The following is a 23,862-nucleotide window of genomic DNA, read 5'->3' as shown; positions in this document are numbered from 1 at the left end:
GAATTTCTGGTGATGGCATATGAGGAAAGAGATTTAGTTTGCATCTGAGTTATAATGCTGTGTGAGGTATTGAATCAAGAAGCAGGGGAAAAAAAGCACCATGCTCATGCGTGTTTAAAACAGCCTGAAGTATCCTTGCATGTGCTCATTAAAATGTGGTCTGAGAGGTACCGAAACAGAAGAACTGGTATTACAAATGACCGGTTATAAATCCGTCCCTGAAGCACTGTTTGAGTGTCAGGGCCAGGGATATTTCTGTGTCAGCGTTGAACAGTAGTCTTTCTTTTCTACATGCTTAGTATTGGAAGCTGATTTAACTGTTGTGTGCTTATAATGTAGTACTGTTGCTTTTTTCTGTCGCAGTCTGCTCATTTTTTTCTCCATCAGCAGTAATGCTTCCTGTACTACTCACCTAAGGATCTCTCTCATATATTGTTGCATCTTTTTCTTGTGTAAGAAACAGCAGTAGGAACCACCACAGCAACAAACCAAATGGGACATGGATGTAAAAAGCACCTCATTGAGCAGTTACATAAGTAAACCAATAACATTGCTCAAGACCAGTGTGTCCACTGCATCTGTTTCTAACAGTCAAGCAACTATGCTGCAGAAAATATTAAAAAGTCCACAGCTGCATCGGCCTGCAAAGTAAAAAAGTGAACCACTTGGATTAAAAAAAAAACAGCTGCTCAAATAAGCAGTACTTCTCCGCATTACTAAGTGAAGTGGTAAGAGCATGGGGCTGTAAATAAAAGGAGCACAGACAGGATACTGTTAACATTTCCTAAAGTGAATTACCCTTCCCTCAATATCAAACAGAAATTAACACCTCTGGCAGTTAACTGTGCAGTAACTCAGAATGAAGCAGAACAGAAGAAAAACCAAAACCACACAGAAACACAACTGAAGTATGATCTCGTAAACATTTCAGTGATGTAATAAAAAAATGAACACTGTCCAGTAAAATCCAAATAGAATCTTTAATAAATACAAATAGAGGGTGAGCACTTCAGAGCATAGTAATAACAAAGTTGCACCTAAATAAATACTAATACCTAATTAAACTCTACAAATTAGCCAGTGACAATGTGCATTTCATTTTGCTACATTACAAGCTGTCACATAGCAGATCAAAGCACTCCATTCATACATAAAAGCTCCCAATTACCACAATACATTTCAAAAACATGTTCTTAAATCTAAAACAATAACAAAAAGAAAAACAGATTACATATAAAACAGTATACAAATCTGTCATTTTCTCAACTTCCTCACTTATAATAGTGTCTATAGCATAAGATCGAACTCTAAAATAGTGAACACTCTTTTATCGAACTTAAAAACATGAAGCCTTAAAATCTCGAAGGAACAGATCAGCAAATTTTTTCCCAAGGAAAAAATTTGCTGATCCGAAAAAAAAAAATTAATGTACAGGCAAAATAAAGTGGAAGGCTTTGCCCGCCCCCAAAGTTAAATATACCAAACTCCGAGATCCCACCACAGTGTAGAAAACAGTAAAGTCCGGAGGACGGCCCATCGATTATTTTTCCCTGGGAAAAAAATCGATGATCCATGCCTTTGACATTTTCAGGTTTCACGTTTTAAAGTTCGATATAAGAACGTTTGCTAATTTAAGCGTTTGCTCTTCTGATAGGAACCCTGTAGTTTCAAAGACATACAGTCATTCAACCCTTACCCCTCTGTGTGATCTAAGCCTCAAGATCCAGCAAGGTTCTATGCGCTCTGTCTCATTAACCAAGTCCTCCAGTCTCAAACCTTCCTGGACTACTACTAAAACCAAAAATTTAAACATGTGTCCCTCACCCCTCTCATTCATATACTTAGCAAGTGCCGTATAATTAAAGCCTCTACACACAAAGTAATAATGATCCCGATTACGTTCATCTAAACGTCTGTTGGTCTTACCCACATATAAAGATCTGCATGACATACCATGAGCTAAATAAACCAAATATTTAGTATTGCAGTCACCCTCAACCTTCAAATAATATGTTTTCCCATCATCAGGGTGTATAAAAACTGCAGATTAGTCTATGTAATCACAAAAAGAACAACCCTGACATTTTCTTATGCCTAACACACTATCAACATTCAACATTCCTATCTCTTTAGGGGAACATAACCTTCGTTTGAGTGATTTTTTTATTTTTGTATCCAAATTTAGGTTTGGATCCTACTATCCTGGCGATCTCATCATCCATGTTCAGGATGTTCCACTTCTTAACAATAATATCCCTTAATTCCTTGTTACTACTGTATGTCAGACAAATGGTTAAGTCATTATTATATATACATTTTTATCCCTAACCACAAAGGGAGAGGAAAAAATAAGGTCTCCAGTGAGTGGCTCTAGACTCCCTAGCTGACTCACAAGCCTTGTCTATCTCAAAATCTTTGTTAACCTCCTATTAATTAAATCTGTCCAAACCTGTTTCAAACCTTGTTCAAAGTCTCCTGTTTTGAAGAAAAGTCTGGATGTTCTTAGATCTTGTCCTTCAACCACATGATGAAAAACATGCGTCGGATGCATACTGGTACAATACACGTACAGAGGTCTGTAACATTCTTTCCTATACATCCTGGTGAAAAAAACCTCCATCAATATCCCTAACTACCTGCATGTCCAAAAACTCGATCTGTGTGGCCGAGTAGTTCATAGTGAACTTTAAAAACTTGCTACTATGATTTAAATTATGTAAAAATTTCAAAAGACAATATAGGAATGGATGAGATAAAAATAGTTATGTATAATCAATCAACAGGGAAATCCCCGGGAAAATATTGTATTCCTGAGGAAGCCTGGAAATTATGTTGAAAGAAAATGATAGAGATATGGAAAGTTTTGTTTAACTGCATCTTTAAAGCAGAGTCAGTACTGTCATCTTGGAAGAAAGCTGTGGTGGCTGTATCACCCAAAGAATGAAATACCCTTCAGACCCAACTTCATATAGACCTTTTTGATTTTTAGTCATGATTCTAGACAGTCTGCACTAGATAAGAGAATGATAAGGGTGTTGCCAGAAGTTATAGCTATAGATTAGTTTGGTTTTGGGGAGGGCAGGTAAACATTTGAACATTTGACAACATTAACAGAACAGTGATGATCTAGAGGGAAGTAGGGTGCAGGAAGAGCCACTATTGGTAGGCCTTGAAACAGAGAATGCATTCAGTAGAGTCAGCTGTGAATTTGAGAGTAAGGCAATGATAGCAGTTGCATTCCATGATAGAATGAGAGTAATTAGGAAGATATATAGAGGTTAGAGGCAAGAATTAAAAGTGTAATTTCAGCAACACCAATATCTCTGGGGGACATGAAAAAGATAAGTATTGAGGTATATGCATTAAAATTATATTATGGAAGTGAGGGATATGTGGGAAGAGACTAAACAAAATGTATTACAAAAGTTGAGAAGTTGGAAGCTCTTGATTATGGGTTTTGATAGTAAGATACAAGCAGTGAAAATGTTTCTAGTCTCTCTAGTTTTTATATAGGTCAGGCATATTTTTAACAACCAGACAGTTGTAGACCATAATAAGGAGCTGAAGGAATTTATTTGGATGGGGAAGATGGCAGAAGTTAAATGGGATATGTTGTTTGCTCCCATATGACAAGGTGTAATGTGAATATTTAATTTAGAAGGATATTTTAAAGCTATGCAGTTAAGGCTGATTCATGTAACACACACAAAAGTTTAGGAATCAAAGTAGAAAGGGATGATGATGAAACGGGGAGGGTGAGTTCAAGAAACAGGGAGAGAGAGTATGATTTTGGATTTCAGACCCTTAAGGAGATTACCAGCAACCATATATCATATATTTATCAAGTAGATTTAACACTGTAGTAGAGATGAAATAGTTGAGGGGACGAAGTTATTGGAAGAAATTAGCAAAGTCGCTAGGGTATTGAAAAATAACTTTGGAGGGCAAAATAATAATGGGATTGAGGCCAAGCTGAAGTTTGGACTGCAGGTTAGAGACTGCTTTTTCTACCAGAGATTGACAGCAGAGTATAGGCAAATAGAAAGGGATATGGGAGTGCTAAGTGAAACACCAGCTTTGGTTTAGTTTTTAGTTGTCTAGAATAGAACCTGATGTTAAAAAAGGGACATTTAGTAGGACATATAGTTATTGTGCAATATTTTATAAGATTCAGTCAGAAGAGGTTAGAAAAGATTGGAAAGAGAGAAGGGAAGGGCAATATACAAAGGACCAGTCAGAGGACATCTGAATGGCTCCCAAGTATGCAAAAAAGTCCAGAAGGTTTAGGATTTTTGCAGGTGTTTTTATACCCCAGGAAGACTACAGAAAACTTTTCTTCAGGTAGACAACAGTTGCTGAAGGTGTGAGGGGAAAGATAGAGCAATTGGAAACATGTTTTTTTTTTTTTTTGGGCGGGGGGGTGCAGTAAGTTGGCAGAAATTTTGGAGGAATAGATGGTAACCAAGGAAATTATTTTTTTGAGCTCGGATTTGTGATTTGAATTGCCTACACATCATCGAGCATTAATAAAGGTAATGCTGTTGGCTTCCAAAAAAGCAGTTACTAGAAAATGGGAGTCAAAATCTAAACCAATCATAACTGCATTATTGAATGTTGTAAAGGAGGTAAACGAACTGGTGGTGGGATCTTTAAGAAAGGGAAGGAGTAAATTACATAGAAATAAATTTGTAGGAACATTACATGCAGAATAATGTTCAGAGGAGGAGGAGTGAAATTTAGGGGAGGGTAGTACTTGAGCAAGTTATGTAATGGAATGAATGCTAATTGTTAAAAATAATTCATATCTATGATGCATTAAAGTTAAGAAGTTTACAGTGATTTGTTTTCTATAACTGTGTGTGTACCCTTGTCATTGAAAAGGTGTGAAGTTAATAAAGATGTTTTAAAAAAAAATAGTGGCTTGATGGATTGCACAGATTTCACTGAATCATGATTGTCCCTCAGGGTAGAGTCAGAATTCTAGAATATCATAGCAGACCCCTCAGCTTTTGCTTAGGGAACTCATTTGGGATATCAGTGTGTGCAAGGGACTTGAAATAAGAGTTTCAGGAAAAAACACAAATGCCAAAGAGAAGATGGCAGTCATACTTGCCAACAGAGCTTTCAGGTACATTTGGTAACAAGGACCCCTACTTAACAGAACAGTTAACACCATAGTGACTTAGTACATAAGCCGGGGGGCCCACTCTTATCTTTTTTGCACTATAGTGAGAACTAGCTGACACCCAAACTCAATACATAGTCCACAAGTGATATGTACCAGAAATTGACAACCTTGCTTCTCCAGAAAACAAGCAGCTGAGCGAATATTGTACCAAGGTATTTAAGAAAGGCCTTGGCATCCAGTGCCTTTTCTATCCCTTTAGCAGGTTTTTTTATGCATCCCCCCCATTCCCCTAAACCACAGTATATTGTAAAGTGCCTAGGCGTAGAGACCAAAGATGATACTGGTATCACCTTTTTCGCTCTTGAAGCATTGTTTTTCCATCCTGCCAAGTCTGGCAAGAGAACTGTTTGTGTTGCTTCAGTATGTAGACCTCATTTATATATACAGGGGCTCTATCATTACCTAAACTTGCAGATTCTAGGGCTTACAGTTTGGATCATTTAGCTCTCATTTCTTCTAGGCACAGGTTTACTAATGACATACTTAACTTGTTAAGGGAGGCCAGAAAACCTAGCAAAAAATGTCTTGTTTAGCAAAATGGGGAAAAAAAGGTTTTTCCCATTGGTGCTGTGTCAAATGGCAGGACCTAACTTCAGCATCTACCTGTCAAACCTGTTCAAGTCAAGACTGTTACGCCTCTGTTAAGGTACATGCTTTATCAGTTTCTGCTTGCCTGTCACTAGAAGCCCCACTTTTCTCCTAGTTGTCTATGAATCCATTTCTGTATCGGAGATCTCTTAAAGATAGATTGTTCCTCCTTGGAACTTCATTTTCATTTTGCAGAACCCCCCCCCCTTCTGTGCCAGATACTTAAACTGCCATCAGGTAACTGTCCTAGATGACGTCTGTTTTGTTAGCTCTGAGCTTGGCTAGAAGAATGTCAGAATTAGAAGCTGTCATGCAGAGGGAACCCTTAATGATGTTCAATAAGAAGGTCACCTTGCATCCCATTTAGTCTTTCATGCCAAAAGTGGTTAGGAAACTGTCATTAAACATAACCATATATTTACCAGGATTTTTTCCTTCACCATGGAAGAGGGAATCTTGTGTGCATTGGCAGTTGAGATTTTACTTGGGCAGGGCAAAACAATTCAGAAAGTCTGACCAGCTGTTTATTTCTTGTTAAAGTGAGAGAATGAAAGCTTGTCAGCAAACTGTCTGCAAGTGGATTGCCCACTCAGTTACATTTTGTTACTTTTTGTATCAAAGTAAACCAAACTGCAGTAGTGCAAGAAAATTTAATAAATCCAATAAAACGCATTGATTCAATACATAAAGTAAAAGATTAGCGCTTCGTACATAACAGAGAACTTCTTCAGATCTACACAGTAGTTGCAATTTAAATAATACAGGCAATTAGTGCTGCAGATCACGTGACTTTAGAATAGGTTTAAGGGTAATGAACTCATTTAACCCCTTAGTCCCTGTAGCTTGTAAAAGTAACATCTATTTCACCTCTTGACATTCAGTCTTCATTCAGTCTTAGTTGTTCTATCACCTCCTATAACATTAGGCTGACAAATCTCTAATACTGAAAATTTAAAATAATGATTATTTGCCATCTGGGTAACATGTTTTGCAAGGGCATTTTTGCTATCCTTTCTCCGGATACTGTAAAGATGCTCACGTATCCGGTCTCTCAAACACCTATTAGTGTTGCCCACATAGAACATTCTGCAGAGCTCACAGGAAGCTAAATACACAGCATTCATTGTATTACAGTCAGCATATGCCTTAAGCTCATAGACATGTCCAGTCACAGGGTGTACATACATATCATCATTACTTATATAAAAACACATGGTACATTTACGACAAGGAATGGTCCCTGAAATAGCATTCCCTAAATGTTCATTCCCATTATTAACAACTCTGTTGGATTTATAACAGAGCAGTCTCTTTATACATTTCTGATTTTTAAAGGTAAATTGTGGCACTTCACCCAATGTCTTTTACATTTAGCATCTGATCGTATTATTTTCCAGTGTTTTTTAATAATATTGCATATAGCAGAAGAATCATTGGAGAAGGTGAGGCACATTCTTTCCTTATCTAACAAGTTCCCAGTCTTGCTGTTGGCAGGGCCCACTTCTGAATTCAGGTAGGGTTTTGACCGAGTGTCCTTAAATGAGACAACCTCATCTTGTGTCTCAGATATATCATCCTGTGGATGGCCTTTTTCTTTAAAATTATTTGAAATTTCTTCAAAAGATTCATACATACAACTGTCCTTTGTATGCAGCCGGGCAGATCTATAAAATTGCCCTTTTAAGCACATTCCTCTTTACAGATTTCAGATGCATACTTTTGGCATGTAAAATGTTGTTGGTCTTACAAGATTTAATATAAATCTGTCTCTCAATGCCATCAGGGACTTTAATAATTTGTACATCCAAAAAAGAAATCTTCTCATTAGATGAGCTAAATGTAAATTTCAAAAAGCTGGTACTGCTATTAAGATATTCAACAAACTCACATAAGGAAGAATAGTCATTCTCCCAAACAAAAAACACGTTGTCCACAAAACGACCGTAATAGAGAATGAACCTAGAAAAAATATTATTTTCATCAAAAACAAAGTCAGACTCCCACTGGATCATGACCATGTTGGCGTAGCTATTGGCACAAACCGTGCCCATAGCTACACCCATTCATTGTAAGTAAAAGGAGCCTTCAAACATAAACAAGTTATGTTCCAGTATAATCTCTAAAAGGGAGCAAATCAGATGAACCTTATTATATGTACTATTCTGTGTCAAAAAATGTCTAGCAAAGTCTAGCCCTGTATCATTAGGGATACATGTAAAAAGTGACGCCACATCCATAGTGACTAGTAATAAATCATTAGTAAATCCCTTTAACTTTTGCAAAAATTGTCTAGTGTCCTTTAAAACATGTTCAACTTTATCAAGTACAGGACGAAGTTGTTTCTCCACATATATGGAGAGTGTCTCTGGCCCACCCTCTGCCAGATACAGTGGGTCGCATGGGTGGATTAGTGGGGTTCTTATGCAGCTTTTGAAGTCCATGGATATATGGTACTATGGGATGCTCTACTAAAACGTATTCATAGAGCTGTTTATCAATGGTGTCCCCCATTAACAAGTCTTCAGTACAATAGTTCAGTTAAGTGGCAAGTAAGTGACAGTATCACTAAGCATATTCAACATAACATCAGTGTAATAGACAGTGTCAAAGACCACTATTCCTCCTCCCTTATCAGCTGGCCTGAAACACAGTGTATCAGATGATATTAACTCCATTAAGGCAGAAAATTCTGCTCTACTGAGATTATTTAAAAGCCTGATTTCTTTTACTTGAAAAGTACTCCTAAACATCATCTTGACACAATTTATAAAATGCTTCGACTAAAGGGGGTGAACAGGTACATAAGTGCTTGTTTTTTTGAAATCTATCATACCCCCAGCATTGTTACCATAACATAGCTTTAAAGATAAATTTCTTACAAATAATCGTAGATCATTTAACACATCTATCAAGTTAGAATAACCTGAAGATATAAAATTAAGTCCATAGTTCAATACCTTTAACTGTTGTACAGATAAGGTCGTAGTTGAAAGATTAAGCACTAGGTTTTGCGTATTTTGTTCTGCACGACTTGCTCTACTTCTGATGTCCCCAAATTCTGCCTCCTCTTGTTGAAACAAGTCTGACTCATTGATCGACCTCTCTCATTCAATTTCAATAGTTCTGGTGCTGTCAATCGTAAAAAAGGAGTACTGGACATATACACGTTGGTATTTTTAGCATCACAGTTAGTTGTCTGCATTTCCGTTACAAATGGAACATTTCCTGTTAAGAGCAAGCTGGATGAACCTGAAAAAAAAGTGGGAATATTTCTTTAAAGTATGTAGCTGTTCTGGCTTGATTCAATTGCGCATGCTCATGAGAGCAATCTGAATTTTCAGGCTCTTTAGTAGATGTAGAGCTAAAATTGTTAGATGATGTAGTATTTTTCACTGCCCGTGCATAGCTCGAGCCTTGTCTGTTTTCTCATCAGACCAAAAAGAGAACTTTCTCAGCGTTAATGTGACAACCTGAACCAAAAACAAAACGCTGAACCCCTGTGTCTTGAAACGCTTAAACAAGGCAAGGAAGCGAAATATAAAACTTTTAATATTCCAATGTAATCCAAAGTTAAGCGCTTTCACTCGCTCATTGCGAGCTTCATCAGAACTGAAAAATGCATATACACAATATCAGATTTAAATAGCTTTTTTGGCGCCAAGAAATATAAAAGGCACCATATCTAAGATAGCGTGATTTAAAGTGACAGTGCTAATTAAAATGTTACCAACGTATAACATACACAATTGTCATAAGTGTTATATAATATCCAAAAATAATTAAGTAATGAACAGAATAAATTAAAATAAAATCAATTCCATATAAAACCTATAAGAACAATATATTATATTCAAAAAATATATTAAAGCATAAATTTAATACTTATACAATCATTTATTCCTGGTTCATTAGAGGCATCTGTGAATAGTTGCCACCAGGTTTCTTTATATGACAATAAACTTTTAGGGTCGCCCCCTCTAGGATCTATAATAATACTGTCAATAATACCAAATTTAAACTTGTGGCCATCACCATATTTTTTAATATGCCTGTAAAGCGCATTCTTATCGTCTTTGGTCCTAATACTATATAAATGTGCATAAATTCGCTTATTGAATTTCCGTTCTGTTTTTCCAATATAGAACCCTGAACACGCTTCACATTTAGCCAAATATATCACCCATCTGGTATTACAATTCCCTTGTTTAAATCTATTGATAGTCTATCCAAAATTATATTTTCTTCCTGAAGAATTGTACAACATTGATTACACCTACCGCACTTAGTGGTGTGTCTGTTACTTAATAATTTATGATCAATTTGTCTTTCCAATAACTTTTTAATATTCTGCCCCATCTTGTTAACAAATATCGGCTGTGTGTCCAGGATTTTAACAAGATTCTGATCCGCCTGAATAATATTCCAACTACTAGTCATGATCTTTTTGATCTTACCTACGTATGGACCATACTCTAATATACATGCTCTTCCAAAATTTGGTGAGCTTTGGTTGTGTGTATTCTGTACCAAATCTATCCTGTTAGCATGATGGTAATAATCACCTAGCAAAAATGTGTATTTCTTGCCCCATTCTTTGACAATATTTGTTGTTATATGCGTCATACTCCTGGTGTCATATCCCCTTCCACTGAATAGGGTGGTGATGTATGATACCTCTTCCAACATCTCAGTGTATGTGGAGGTCATCCTGATGGCTCAAATTGTCTGACCTCTAAAAATATTATAAAATAACTTCCTGGGGTGATTGCTTGTAAATTCTAAATAACTATTAGAAAAGGTGTTTTTTTCTGTATAACTTAGATTTAAAGCATCCTTCCCCTTTAGAAATGTAAGTGTCAAGATATGGAAGACCATCTTTATTGCAAATGTACGTGAATTTGAGATGATCACTACTCGCATTTAAAAATAGCAAAAATTTGTCGAGTAGCTCCCTGTCACCATCCCATAGTATGTATATATCATCCAGGTATCTCGAATAATATTTAATATTCTTAAAATATTCACTAGTAAATAGTTTCAATTCTTCCCAGTCTAACATAACCATATTGGCGTATATGGTAGCACAAGCTGCTCCCATAGCTACGCCTCTAGATTGTTTAAAATATTCCCCTTCATATTTAATATAATTATGTTCCAAAACTAAGGACATAAGTTCCATAATCAAAAATCATCAGACCAAGAGAATATATGCCCGGTAGCAAAATCTTTCAAGTCACGTACCAGTTTTTTCTTTTTTGTTTCAATCGGATCTTTCTCGTAAGCATCTATGTCTGAAAACAGATCATCAAGTTTATGTTTATAACAAGAATAGTCCATGTTGCTGTTAATATTAGAAACGTTATTAGAAATGCTTATACGTAACTGTTCCTCAATAGGCAACTGGCTCCTCACTGCTACCACCAAGCATCAACTCATAAGGACCAGGGACAAGACTCTATCCTTGTGCGCCAGCCTAGGCATCACTGTCAACTTGCAAAAGTCCGTCTTCTCCCTCGCAGCATATTGTATATCTAGGCTCAGAAATAGACACAACCACCATGTCATTAAAGCTAACACAGAAAAGAGTGGAATCTTTACACAGTCAGATCAAATCCTTATTAAACAAAGAGTCCAGGCCAGAGTAGTCCTTCAAGTCCTAGGGACTATGGCTTTCGCATCTTAGTTCCTCTTGCTCACCTACATATGAGGATTCTCCAATGGATGCTATTTGCACAATGGTCGATGCAAGACCTTCCATTGTCTCACCAGATATTAATAACAAACGCATGCAAAAGGGACCTGACATGGTGGTTACACACAAAACAGCTTGTCATAGGTCGTCCACTTGTTCCTCCCCAAGAGAAAGCAGTTTTGACCACGGACGCTTCCCAGATAAGGTGGGGAGGTATTATCTGGGAAAGACGGTCCAAGGTACTTGGCAAAACCACGAGAACCACTTGCACATCAATGTTCTGGAGATGAGAGGGGTTCTATATGCTTGCAAGCACTTCACAGCTCCCTTCCCACTGGAACGATTGCGATTCAATCAGACAACATGTCTGTCGTGTGGTACATAAACAAGCAGGGGGGAACCAAGTCTTGCCCGCTTTGCAGAGAGGTCTTAAGAGTTTGGAAATGGGCGATGGATACTCTATGCTTCCTGATAGCAACGCATATCCCGGGGAAATCCAGCGTAATAGCGGACAAACTCAGTTGAGCAATTCTGATGCCTCATGACTGGTCCGTGAATCCAGTGGTTGCAAAGAGATCTTTCACAAGTGGGGCCAGCCTTGCTGCGATCTATTTGCCACTCACCTGAACACCAAATGCAGCAGCTACTTTGCCCTCATTCCCCATCTGGGGATGTCACCCAGGGATGCTCTAGTTCATGATTGGCCCCCGGGACTTCTTTATGCTTTTCCCCCCTTTTCCACTCATACCCAAAGTAATACAGAAAACAAGACAGTTGAGAAGTTCCTTGATCCTTGCTCCTTACTGGCCTCAACAAGTTTGGTTTCCTTTCCTGTGGGCCCTACCTCTTGGAGGAACCATGGATTCTGGACCCATCTCCCAAAGATCTGATTCATCAAACGGGGCAGTTCCACCCCTCCATCCACACCCTCAAATTGACAGCGTGGCTGCTCCAATTCCACGTATAGCCAGGTGTATTCCCTTATCCCCAGCGGTCAAACACATCCTGATTTCATCACATAAACCTTCCACTCAGAAACTATATTCTAGCAAATGGAAAAGGTTTTCTCTTTGGGCTACAAATCAGGGCTAAGATCCATATACGGCTCCTTTAGAATCCATTTTATCCTTCCTAACAACAATTTTTCATGAAGGAGCGGCAGCCGCTAGAGTTCAGTTAGCTGCCATTTCCAATTTCCATTTTTGGTTTCATGGGAAATCCAGTCATGCAGCACTCCTTCTGTAAAACCTTCGTAAAAGGAGTTGTTCTTCTTAGGCCCCCAGTAAAACAACCATTAGAACCCTGGGACTTAAACTTAGTCCTCTCATCTTTGATGTCTGCACCCTTTGAACCATCCACGTTGTCAGACCTAAAATTATCATCATGGAAAACCTTGTTCTTGGTAGCTATAACATAGGCTAGGAGAGTCTTGGAACTTCAAGCCCTAACTATTCAACCTCCTTACAATATCTTTCACAAGGATAGAGTCTCTCTCAGGACAAACCCTTCTTTTCTTCCTAAGGTATGCTCAGAGCACAACCTGAATACTACCATTGAGGCTACCTGTGTTTTTTCCAAACCACTCTAATAAATCTGAGTATATACTTTACCAGCTAGATGTCCACAGGATACTCAGATTTTATATACACAGGACTAAAGAATTCAGGAAATCTGATCAACTTTTCATTTCCTTTTCTGACAAAAGGAAAGACTTGCCTGTTTAAAAATTTATTCTTTCAAAATGGCTTTCAGATTGCATATCCTTTGCTTATCAACAAGCTGGTAGACAATTACCGGTAAAAGTTAAAGGTCACTCTACTAGGGCTGTAGCTACTTCATGTTCATAGGTTCATAGGTTCATACTAGGCTATCTGCCCGAGGGCATTTACAAGCCTAGCCCATCGTTTTGTGGCTTAGGCCACCCCTTTAGTATGGGGAACTATACCCATTATTTTTCTGTGCCTCTGTCGAGCAGTGACACTGAGGTAATCCCTGGGGTATATCTGCGATCTCCCATCCATTGGTCAAGATTTCTCTTGAACAAGGCCAGCGAGGTGCTCTGCCTCACATGTACCGGGATTTTGTTCCACAGCATAGGGAGTCTTTGGGTGATGAATCTATCCCTCCAGCACGTCCTATTAATAGCCGTGTCAAGGTTTAAGTCTCCCCTTGTGGCTCTGATGGATCTAGATTTTTGAGGTGAAGCATATTCATCAAATCTGGGTTTGACATGGCCTTGTATGTTAGGCAAAGGTCACCTCTGAGCAAGCGTGTAAGCGACTGAATAGAGCTGGAGTTCTTTCAGTCGGGCAGCATAGGACAGATTTTTGAGACCCTTTATCCTTTTGGTGAGGAACTTTGTGGCCTCTCCAGCTGCTGCAAGTGTCGGGTCAGATACATTCGAATGGGGCATTGTACTCAATCATTGGTCTGATGAGTGATGAGTAAAGGGAGACTATGACCTCCCTTGATCTAGATGAGAATCCCTTCATGATAAGGTGGGCAATGTAGAAGGTCTTCCTAACTACTTTAGCTACATGGGTGTCGAATGACAGACTACTATCAACCTGGGTCCCCAGGTCCCTGATAACTTCTTCTGTGCTCAGTGGATTGCCACCTATTTGGTAGCTAGGGGTAACCTTGTTTTTCCCGAAGGGTATGACTATGCATTTTGGCATTTAACTTTAGGCCGTGGCTCTGGCACCAGTTATCCGCTTCTGTGAGACCCTTCTGAAGGATATCTGTGTCAGATGTGTTTTTCTACTATGGCCCAGTTTGCAGTCATCTGCAAACTTTGTCAGCCATAACCCTCCTGTGTTTGCTTGTACTGGAAAAGTAGATGCCAAACAAGAGTGGGCCCAGGACTGAGCCCTGTGGGACACCACTTGTGACAGGCTTTGAGTCTGACATGGCGCCAGCAGCTCTGACCCTGTGGGTTCTGTCACTCAGCCAGTTTGCAACCCATCTTGTGATGTATGGGTTGACATTTAAGCTGATGAGTTTTTCAATGATACCCGAATGGGGTATTGTATCAGGCCTTAGCCAGATCGAGGTAGGCTGTATGGACTGCCTTTCCTCATCAATGGCTTTGGTGACTGTTTCAAAAAGACAACCAAGTTTAAAAGGCATGATCTGCCTTTGACAAAGCCAAACTGGGTTGGATCCAAAGTCTGCAAATTCCCTATGTCTTTATTTATGAGGTCCATTATGATCCTCTCCATGGCTTTGCAGATAAGGCTTGTCAAGCTAATGGGCGGTAATTTCCAGGGTCGGTGGAGGCACCGCCTTTGTGAAGTGGTACCACAGTTGCAGTGCGCCACTCCTGGAGTGCGTATCCAGAGGTAAGACTTTGATTAAACAGCTGTCCTAGCTGTGGGTTTAATTCCTCATTGAGTTCATGGAGCACACAGCCGGGGACACCATCAGGTCCCATGGATGCTGTGTTTTTGCTTTGGAGAGAGCAGTTCTCACTTGGGCTGGAGATGTTTGGGGGCTGCAATCGTTTGGTATAGATATCTCTCCTTTTGGGAGGGGAGGAGAAGTTTGCACTGAACCTGTCAGCCAGTATGTTGGCAATGTCTGTAGGATCAGTAATCTTCACATCATTTTGAACTAGTTCTGAGCATATCTGGGAGTTTCCTCCCAGGTTTCTAACATAGCTAAAGAAGGCCTTATGATTGTCTTTTGAGTCTTTAGCTATTTTTCTCTCGAAATTTGCTTTGGATGATTTTATGAGAGCTCTTAGTTTTTACTTATAGTGATCAAGGGTGTCTTACCTTTTAAGGATTTTGCTCTATCTTGTAGTAGCTTCCTCCTTTTGTTGTAGAGTTTGTTTATGGCTGGGGTCCACCAGACTGGATGCTTGCCTTTGGTACAAAGAGTCTTTGTTTTGCTTGGGATTGCCTTATCCATGCAGTCCTGCAGGTGCTGGTAGAAGGCATTTGTAAGTGATTCAGCGGGGTGAGGACTGTTTTCCCCGGCCTCGGAGGCGTTAGAGGAGACCACACTAGCCTTGAGAAGTGTGAAGTGGGCTTTTGAGAAGTTCTTTACTGTGGTCTTTTTATTTCAGGTGGGGTGGGATGAGGACCTCCAGCGAGATTAGTTTGTGGTCTGATCTCACCAGTGAGGGGTACACCTCGTGTTGAACATTGTGCTCCCATGTTCGTGATGATGAGATCAAGTATGTTATCTCCTCTTGTGGGATGGTGACTAGTTGTTCCATGGCATTTGAGTTTATGAATTCCAGGAACTTTTGGGCTAGGGTGTTTGGGCTTGAGTAGTGTTCCCAGTCTATATTAGGGTAATTGAAGTCACCTAGTATGATGGTGTTTGGTGATACATTTATCCCCTCTAGTGTTTTCAGGAAGGCCATGTGAGGTTCCTGAGTTTGTGAGGGTGGCCTGTAACATGCTACAATTTGCAGAGCAGTCTTGCCTATGGTTAATTGCACCTGGATGGTCTCCGATGCATCGTGCGTTGCCACCAGTCTTGAGGTGTGGGTGTCCTTGATGAATATGGATACCCCCCCTCCTTTCTTGGTATTGTCCAGATTTTGGGGCCGGAACGCATGATATGAGGTAAAGGCTCCCAATTGATACTATTTGTGCAGCAGCTACTTGGGCAAGACCACATATGTTTGTCACTCATTACAAATTAGATTTGGCCTCCCGAGGCAGGTCATCCTTTGGGTCCACTGTGCTGAAGAGTCTCTTCACTTGAGCCACCCGGGATAAAGTTGCTAGGGACACTGTCCCATCCAGCAAGAATTATGGCGAGATAGGACTACATAACATAAAGAAGTTATGTACTTACCATAATGTTCCATGTTTGTAGCCCGTCTCGCCTATATTCTTGCGTCTCTCCCTCCAACCCCCTTCCTGTTTCTGGGGGATTTGGTGGACCTCTTTTTGGGGCTGCCTGATATTGCTCTCTATTGTCCACCTGGAATGGATTATGTTTCTAACCCTTTGCTGTATTAATACAGCTTCTTTCTTATTACCTGATAGGCATTTGTTGCTTTCTTGCAAACTAGATCTGGTGAATTGCCATGAGGCACTATGGGATAGGGGCTAGCCTCGAGCCAGTAAAAGCTCTCGAGCTTTAGTATCAGCCGAATCGGAGCCAAATATCGACTCCAAACCAATCCAGCAAGAATATAGGCAAGATGGACTACAAACATGGAACATTATGGTAAGTACATAACTTCTATTTTTCACTGTTGCAGTACCACTTGTCTCTCTGTCTTGGGTGTTGTAGAACAGGTCTTGCCATGATTCCCTTAGAGTAGAAGCATGTTTGCAAATGCAGTCAGGGTGTGGGTGTTCAGCTCACAAGGCCACTGCTTAGTGGCAGCCTTCACGTACTAGTGCATAGAGCTTATCTACTTGCATGTGCAAATGTAAGGGCCTCATGGTGATGGAGCAGTTTAGCTATCCCAACACAAGGGAAGGGATTATAGACATAACTTTAGTGCCCTCTTTGCCATAATGCCAAAAAGCAGCCACCATGGCTTCTTGTATGCTGGGACCATGTAGTCAGCTCTAACTTCCATACTTGGTATGCCAGTGCAGTGGAACAAACAGGCTCAAGAGTGATGGGAGGCAGCTTGATTTTTGGCAGACATTGAAGCAAAAGCACAGCAGAGTGTGTATATCACTCTTCCACACTCCAAAACAGCTGTAGTGAAAACCCAAGTCACTGGAAAAATGTTTTTTACCACACTTGTATGATCCATAATGGTGTAGTAACTAAATGATGTTCTTCGTCTCACATTGCTGCAGTCATAACCTGTGGGTAGTCCGCTGTCCTCGGTCGGCCCGAATACCAAAGTGTTAGGCTGGCGTCGGTCATGGTCGCTCAGATCTGACGTCAGTATGCAGTGGTACTAAAGCGCATGACCAACGCCATATCCTCAGTCTTTCTTGCCGCGTGGTCCGAAGCAGAAGCAGCGTTTGCAAGTGCCGTTCGGCGTCCTGAAATTTTCGTATTCTGAGTTTCAGACCGAAGACCAAGTTGGGCTAAGTACCCCGTTGGGGAATATTTTTGTCTTTTCTTGCCTCAGTTAAATCCGGATGTCAGAAAAAGTTAATAATTGTATTTCTTGTGGGAAACAGATACCTCATAGGGACTACCACTCTCTCAGTATTCCTTGCTTGGGGCCTGAGCACGACGTGGTCGGGTGTCGCTTTTGCGCTAGATTTAATAAGCGCACCATTAAACGTAGGTTAGATTGTGCTAGACTTGTTTTCGGTGGCGGTGTAACTACAACATGCCGTCGGATCCTCCGGCGCCACCGCTAAGAAGCGAAAAGATAAATCGTTAAAGTCTAAGCAGGATGAGTCGTCCGTTGCGGACGCCGGTTCTATGGAAACTGCGGTTGAATCTGTGGATCCAGCCGAGGTTTCAGCTGAATCACAGGGGGAGCCTTTAATCTTACAGGAATTGGCCTCTCAGGAGTTAGGTCAGGCCGAGGGGGGCCTCTCAAGTTTCTGTAGTTCCTTCCTTACATAAGGTTGTTAGGCCTTCTACTTCTGTCACTAAAGCCCCTTCTAAAGCTAGACCTGGTCTTTCTGGCACAGGCGTCAGCCCTAGTTCTTCAGGCTCTGTTCCTAAAAAACATATGCTGAAAATGGCAGAGGATTTGATTACTTTAATCAGAGGTTCTATGCCCCCTCCAGATAAGAGGCCTAGGGTGGAGACAGAGGTGGAGGGTTTGGAGCATTCCTCAGATTACTCTGAGTCTTCAGCTGAGGACATTCAGGATTTTCCTCCTATTCTGATTCGGATGCAGAGGATTCTGTCCTTCTGCTTCTCCTCCAGAGGATTTTTCCTTTTCTGAAACCCTGCACTCCATGAGGGAGCATTTTAAGTGGGAAGGTCAGGATTTTTCAGATTCTCGTAAGAGGCTTAGGGAATTTTGTTTTACCACAACATAGGCCCTTTGCTATTCCCCTGTTTTGGATGTTGTTCAGGATGTTTTTCTGAAGCTTCCCTTAATCCTGATTCTTTACCCCCTGCCCCTGTCAAGCCAGACAGGTATTACAGAGTTCCAGAGGCTCATAAATATTTGTATAAGAGTCTTAGAGCTGACCCGGAAACTATTAGTCAGGGACCTAAGGGTGTCAGGGCTTCTGTAGTTAAGAATCCAGTTCCTCTGGATAAAGATTCTAGAGCTTTGGATAGGTGGGGTAAAAAAGTGTATACCTCCTCCACGCTAGCTATGAGGGCTTTAAATTGCCAGTTTCATATGCTGAAGTACCAGAATTTTCTGAAGTCAGTTGAAATCTAAGGTAGATGCTTTAGCTGAGGGTATAGAGTGTAAGGAATTGCAGGACTTAGTTCATGCCTCTGATCAGGTAGGTAAGCATTCCTTGCAGTGTGGCTTTGATGCTCTTCAGGCTTCTTCCAGGGTGGCTGCCACCGGTTCAGTTATTCGTAGGCACGTCTGGCTTAAGGATCAGAATTTGTCAGAGCATGTTAAAGCTAGAATTTTGGATGCTCCCCTTCAATCTGAAGTTCTTTTTGGTTCTCCTGTGGAGTCAGTTTTGAAGAAAATGGAAGACAAAGCTAAGTCCATGCAGACGGTTAAGGAATTTTTACAAGTGCAGCCCCCTAAGTTTAGCAGAAATTGGCCTGCAAAAGGATGGGCTTATCCTTCTTCTGATTTTCAGTCTAAGGGCAGATCTAGACGTGGTAGGGGCAGAGCTCATGCTCAGGGTTCTTTCAGACCTAGGACGTGGAGTTCCCCTGCACAATCTTCTGGTGAGGGCAGGGGTCAGCCTTTTCGTAAACAGACCCAATGACCTGTATCTCCAGCTGCCAGATTCCTCATGTCTGGCAGCTCCTCTAGGAGGAAAGTTGGCACTTTTCAAGCAAAATTGGCTTTTGGTCACCCAGGACAAATGGGTGTTGGACATTATAAATCGAGGCTACAAGTTTTATTTTCACACCTTGCCTCCTTTCAAAGGCATGCCGGACGTACCTCCTCAGCAAAGGCTGGAGGCTCACAAGCAGATTTCTTTACTTTTACAAATAGGGGCTATCCAGGTGGTACCTCCATCGGAAGTAGGCCTAGGATTTTATTCTCGCCTGTTTCTTGTGCCAAAGAAAGGAAACACTTGGAGGCCAATTCTGGATTTGTCCATTCTCAATACATACCTAGACATTCCAAAGTTCAAGATGTTAACTTTGCAGCAACTTCTGCCTCTGCTAGGCAAAGATCACTGGATGGTAACTCTGGATCTCAAAGAGGCTTATCTTCACATTCCTATCAGGCCCAGCTGCAGGAGATTCCTGCATTTTCGGGCTGGTACTTTTCATTATCAGTTCTCTGCATTGCCCTTTGGCTTATCTACTGCGCCCAGGGTGTTCACAAAGGTCCTGGCTCCTGTGATAGCCTTCTTAAGACTAAGAGGAATACAAATTTATCCTTATCTGGACGATTGCCTGATTCTTGCTCAAGACAAAGTCAAGTTACTTCAGCATCTACAGTATGTGATGGCAGTTTTAAGGTGCCTAGGGTATTCTGTGAACGAAACAAAGTCCAGTCTAGTACCCTCTCAGGACATGTGCTTTCTGGGTGTGAGACTGAATACAGCCTCTCAGATGGCTTTTTTGACCCCGGACAAACAAAGAAATCTTCCCCTATGCTTCCAGCAATTATCCCTACTGTCCAGGCTGACTGCAAGGACAGTCCTTCAAGCCTTGGGGTTCATGGCATCTTGTATTCTGGTACTTCCCAATGCCAAACTACATATGAGGAAGCTACAATGGTATCTCAAAAGTGTATGGACTCGACACTGCCACGATTTGGACACTGTCATTCAGATAATACCTTGCATCCAAAAGGAATTTTTGTGGTGGGCTCAGGAATGTCACCTAAACAAGGGACTCTCTGTGACCCGACCAGAGGCGAGTCAGATCTTAACGACAGATGCCTCAGACATGGCTTGGGGAGCACACTTCAATGGGAAATGGATTCAAGACACGTGGCCTCCCAGACTACAGCATTTGCATATCAACATGAAGGAGATGTTAGCAGTCCAGTTTGCACTGATGGCTTTCAAGGATCTACTTCAACCGGGACAGGTGTTGATTCAAACAGACAACACAACAGTCATGTGGTACATCAACAAGCAGGGGGGAACCCATTCGTACCCTCTTTGCAGACAAGCTATGATTTTGTGGGAGACTGCTCTGAGTTTGCACGTCACTCTTCAAGCGAGGTTTCTGCCAGGAGCACAGAACTCCTTAGCAGATGTTTTGAGCAGACAGATGGTGGATCCCCACGAGTGGAAATTGGATCCTCATGTATTTCAACAGTTGACAGTGGCTTGGGGAACTCCAGACATAGATCTGTTCGCTTCTCCACTAAATTTCCAACTGCCAAAATTTTGCACAAAGATGTTTCACCCAAAAGCTTGGAAAGTGGATGCTCTATCTTTCAGTTGGAACAACCTTCACGTCTATGCTTTTCCTCCTCTGCCTGTCCTTCCTAGGGTGCTCTTGAAGGTCAGACAGGACAAGCCTTGCATGATTCTAATAGCTCCAGATTGGCCACGTCAGCACTGGTATCCTCTGCTGAGGAGTTTAGTACAGGAGCCTCCTTGGCCTTTGCCACCAATTCCACACCTTTTGTCCCAGGCAAGCAATCATTTCCTCAATGTCAAGATACAGTCCCTGCATCTGACAGCCTGGCATATTCTGTTTTAGACCCTGGGGGGTCGCAGCTTCCTCAACAAGTTTTGAATGTCATATTGGAAGCCAGGCGACCTAGTACTAGGAAAGTTTATGCTGATAAATGGAGGAGATTTTTTCTTTGGAGCACAGCAAAGAGCTTTGATGTTTCAGTGCCTAATTTGGTTGTTACACTACAGTACCTTACAGAATTATTAGACAAGGGTTTGTCTTTCTCCTCCGTGAAAGTTCATGCTGCAGCCATTTCTGCTCACTATGATTGTGACCCACCATTATTTTCTCACCCTTTGTTTAAGCAATTTCTTAGAGGGGCAAAGAACATAAGACCCCCACGTAGAGCTCCTACTCCTTCCTGGGATCTCAATTTTGTGTTGGAAAAGCTTACTTTACCTCCTTTTGAACCTGCAGCTACATCTGAGTTGAAGTTTTTGTCTTGGAAGACTGCTTTTTTGTTGGCCATTACGTCTGCTAGGAGGGTATCTGAATTGCAGGCTCTAATGGCAGTTGAACCCTTCCTGATATTCCATAAGGACAGGGTATCCCTGCGTACTAACCCTACTTTTATGCCTAAAGTTGTTTCTAATGTGGCCTTGAACCAATCTATTAATTTGCCTACTTTTTATGCTGATCCCCAAAATAAAGGGGAAAAAATTTTACATTCTTTGGATATTCACAGGCAGTTACGCTATTATTTGAGCAGAACTAAAGGGTTCAGGCAGACTCAACAGTTATTCATTTCTTTTGCTTTGGGTTCACAAGGAAAAGCTGTTTCAAAGCAAAGTATTTCTAAGTGGATTGGCCATTGTATTGCTTTTTGTTATTCTCATCATGGAAAGGATGTTCCGGCTGGGATCAGACCTCATTCCACTAGGGCTACTGCCACTTCTACTGCCTTTTTAAGGGGAGTACCTACTAAGGATATTTTGGAGGCAGCTACTTGGAGTTCAGTGCACACTTTTACTAAACATTACCATCTCCCTCTTTATTCCAAGTCTAGGGCTGGGTTTGCCACTGCAGTTTTACAGGGCATGTTAGCAGCTCCTAATGCTTTTTAATTTTGCCAACCTCCCTTACCTTTGCTTTGGGATTCTACCCACAGGTTATGACTGCAGCAGTGTGAGACGAAGAACATAGTACAGTTTTGTACCTACCATAAATGTAGATGTTCGAGGATCCACATTGCTGCAGTCCAATTTTCCCTCCTTCCCCTCTGTAGTTTGGGGTTGCTGTGTTGCTTTTGGGGTAATTATTTTCCTATATTGGTGGTTGGGCATTTTCTATTTTTGGCTATGGCCTTTTCTTTTTAGGCCTTCTGACATCTGGGGCAAGAAAGACTGAGGATATGGCGTCGGTCATGCGCTTTAGTACCACTGCGTACTGACGTCAGATCTGAGCGACCATGACCGACGCCAGCCTAACACTTTGGTATTCGGGCCGACCGAGGACAGTGGACTACCCACAGGTTATGACTGCAGCAATGTGGATCCTCGAACATCTACATTTATGGTAGGTACAAAACTGTACTTTTTTATTTAAATCTTTGTTTCTGTAAGTTTAAACAGTGCTATTTTAACACTCTTCAGAAAAGTATTCAGGGGTTAAATTTAAGAGGAGCACAAATATAGTTTTTCTGTAAATTGGAAGTGATTTTGTTTTAATGGTATGCTTATATGATACTTGACTGAGATGATGATTAGCTTTCACTGTACAGTAATGACACATTGTGCTTCCAGATTGGCAATGAAGGCTTGGCTGCTGATCTAACGGATGACCCTGACACTGAAGAAGCTTTAAAGGAATTTGATTTTTTGGTGACAGCAGAAGATGGAGAAGGTGCAGGTGAAGCCAGGAGTTCAGGGGATGGGACTGAATGGGGTAAGACTGGTAAACACTGGGTGAGATAGCACATTCTGCATTACATTTCTGCAGTTATGTATGTTGTTGTGTTGTATATTTCTTTACTTACTGTCTTGTTGTTTCTTTCATAGTATTCTGTTGACTTTATATAATCTACTTGTTCAACAGTCCTTCTCATGAAAGTTGCCAGTTTAGTATTGAGGGAAGCAATACAGATAATAAGCATTCAAACTAAAGGATACATGGTACTTCAAGAGAAAGCATTGTACACTAAACAGTGAGATCAGATAATGCAAGTGAATATGCATTATAAAGGTGACAGTTGATAACTTATTAATATACAAGCATTACACTACACTCATGAGCTGTTTGTCAGAACTTTTTTGTAGGCATTCAAAAAAATTAGCTGCGGCTTGACTGATGGGAGCCACATAGGCAGTGCATTTCATGCTAAGATTAATTGTTGTTGTTCCTTAAGTAGCTATTGATGTAGAGAAGTACCTGTTGGATGTGGGATATTTGGGAAAGTTTATGCAGAAATAGGTAGGAGAATTACAATATTTACTTCAGTAAGCTGTATTGAAATCACTAATTAATATTAGTGTGTTTTAGCCAGTTGCCTCAGTAGTAGATTTTCTGTATTTTAGCAGATAGATAACCTTAAAGCAAAGGCTAAGTATGCCTTGTTTTTTATGAGACCCACTGTCCATAGTCTAGAATGAAGAAAGAAAGAAAGGTACATTGGTGGGGTTATGGAGAGTTGGCTCCAGAGATGTTTGAGGTTTTGTCCCAGCAAACTTTTGCTTCTGCAGTCTTCGGGGGCACTGGTATGATTGAATGA

The 23,862-nt window shown here is 40.8% G+C and overlaps 1 protein-coding gene across 2 annotated transcripts in view; it reads left to right on the top strand.

The window, feature by feature from the left end:
- The window catches only part of STRN3 (striatin 3), a 1,528,247-nt gene that overhangs the window by 719,108 nt on the left and 785,277 nt on the right, over positions 1-23,862 (top strand). For both annotated transcript variants that reach the window (XM_044073816.1, XM_044073815.1), the window contains exon 7: positions 22,898-23,039. In XM_044073816.1, coding sequence (XP_043929751.1) covers positions 22,898-23,039 — 142 coding nt within the window. The remainder of the gene's footprint in view (positions 1-22,897; positions 23,040-23,862) is intronic.

Source organism: Protopterus annectens, chromosome 6.part0 (assembly GCF_019279795.1).
Source record: "Protopterus annectens isolate FY-2018-M chromosome 6.part0, PAN1.0, whole genome shotgun sequence".
Lineage (NCBI taxonomy): Eukaryota > Metazoa > Chordata > Ceratodontiformes > Protopteridae > Protopterus > Protopterus annectens.
The sequence above is the reverse complement of the archived record's forward strand: the minus strand, read 5'-3'. Positions and strand labels throughout refer to the sequence as shown.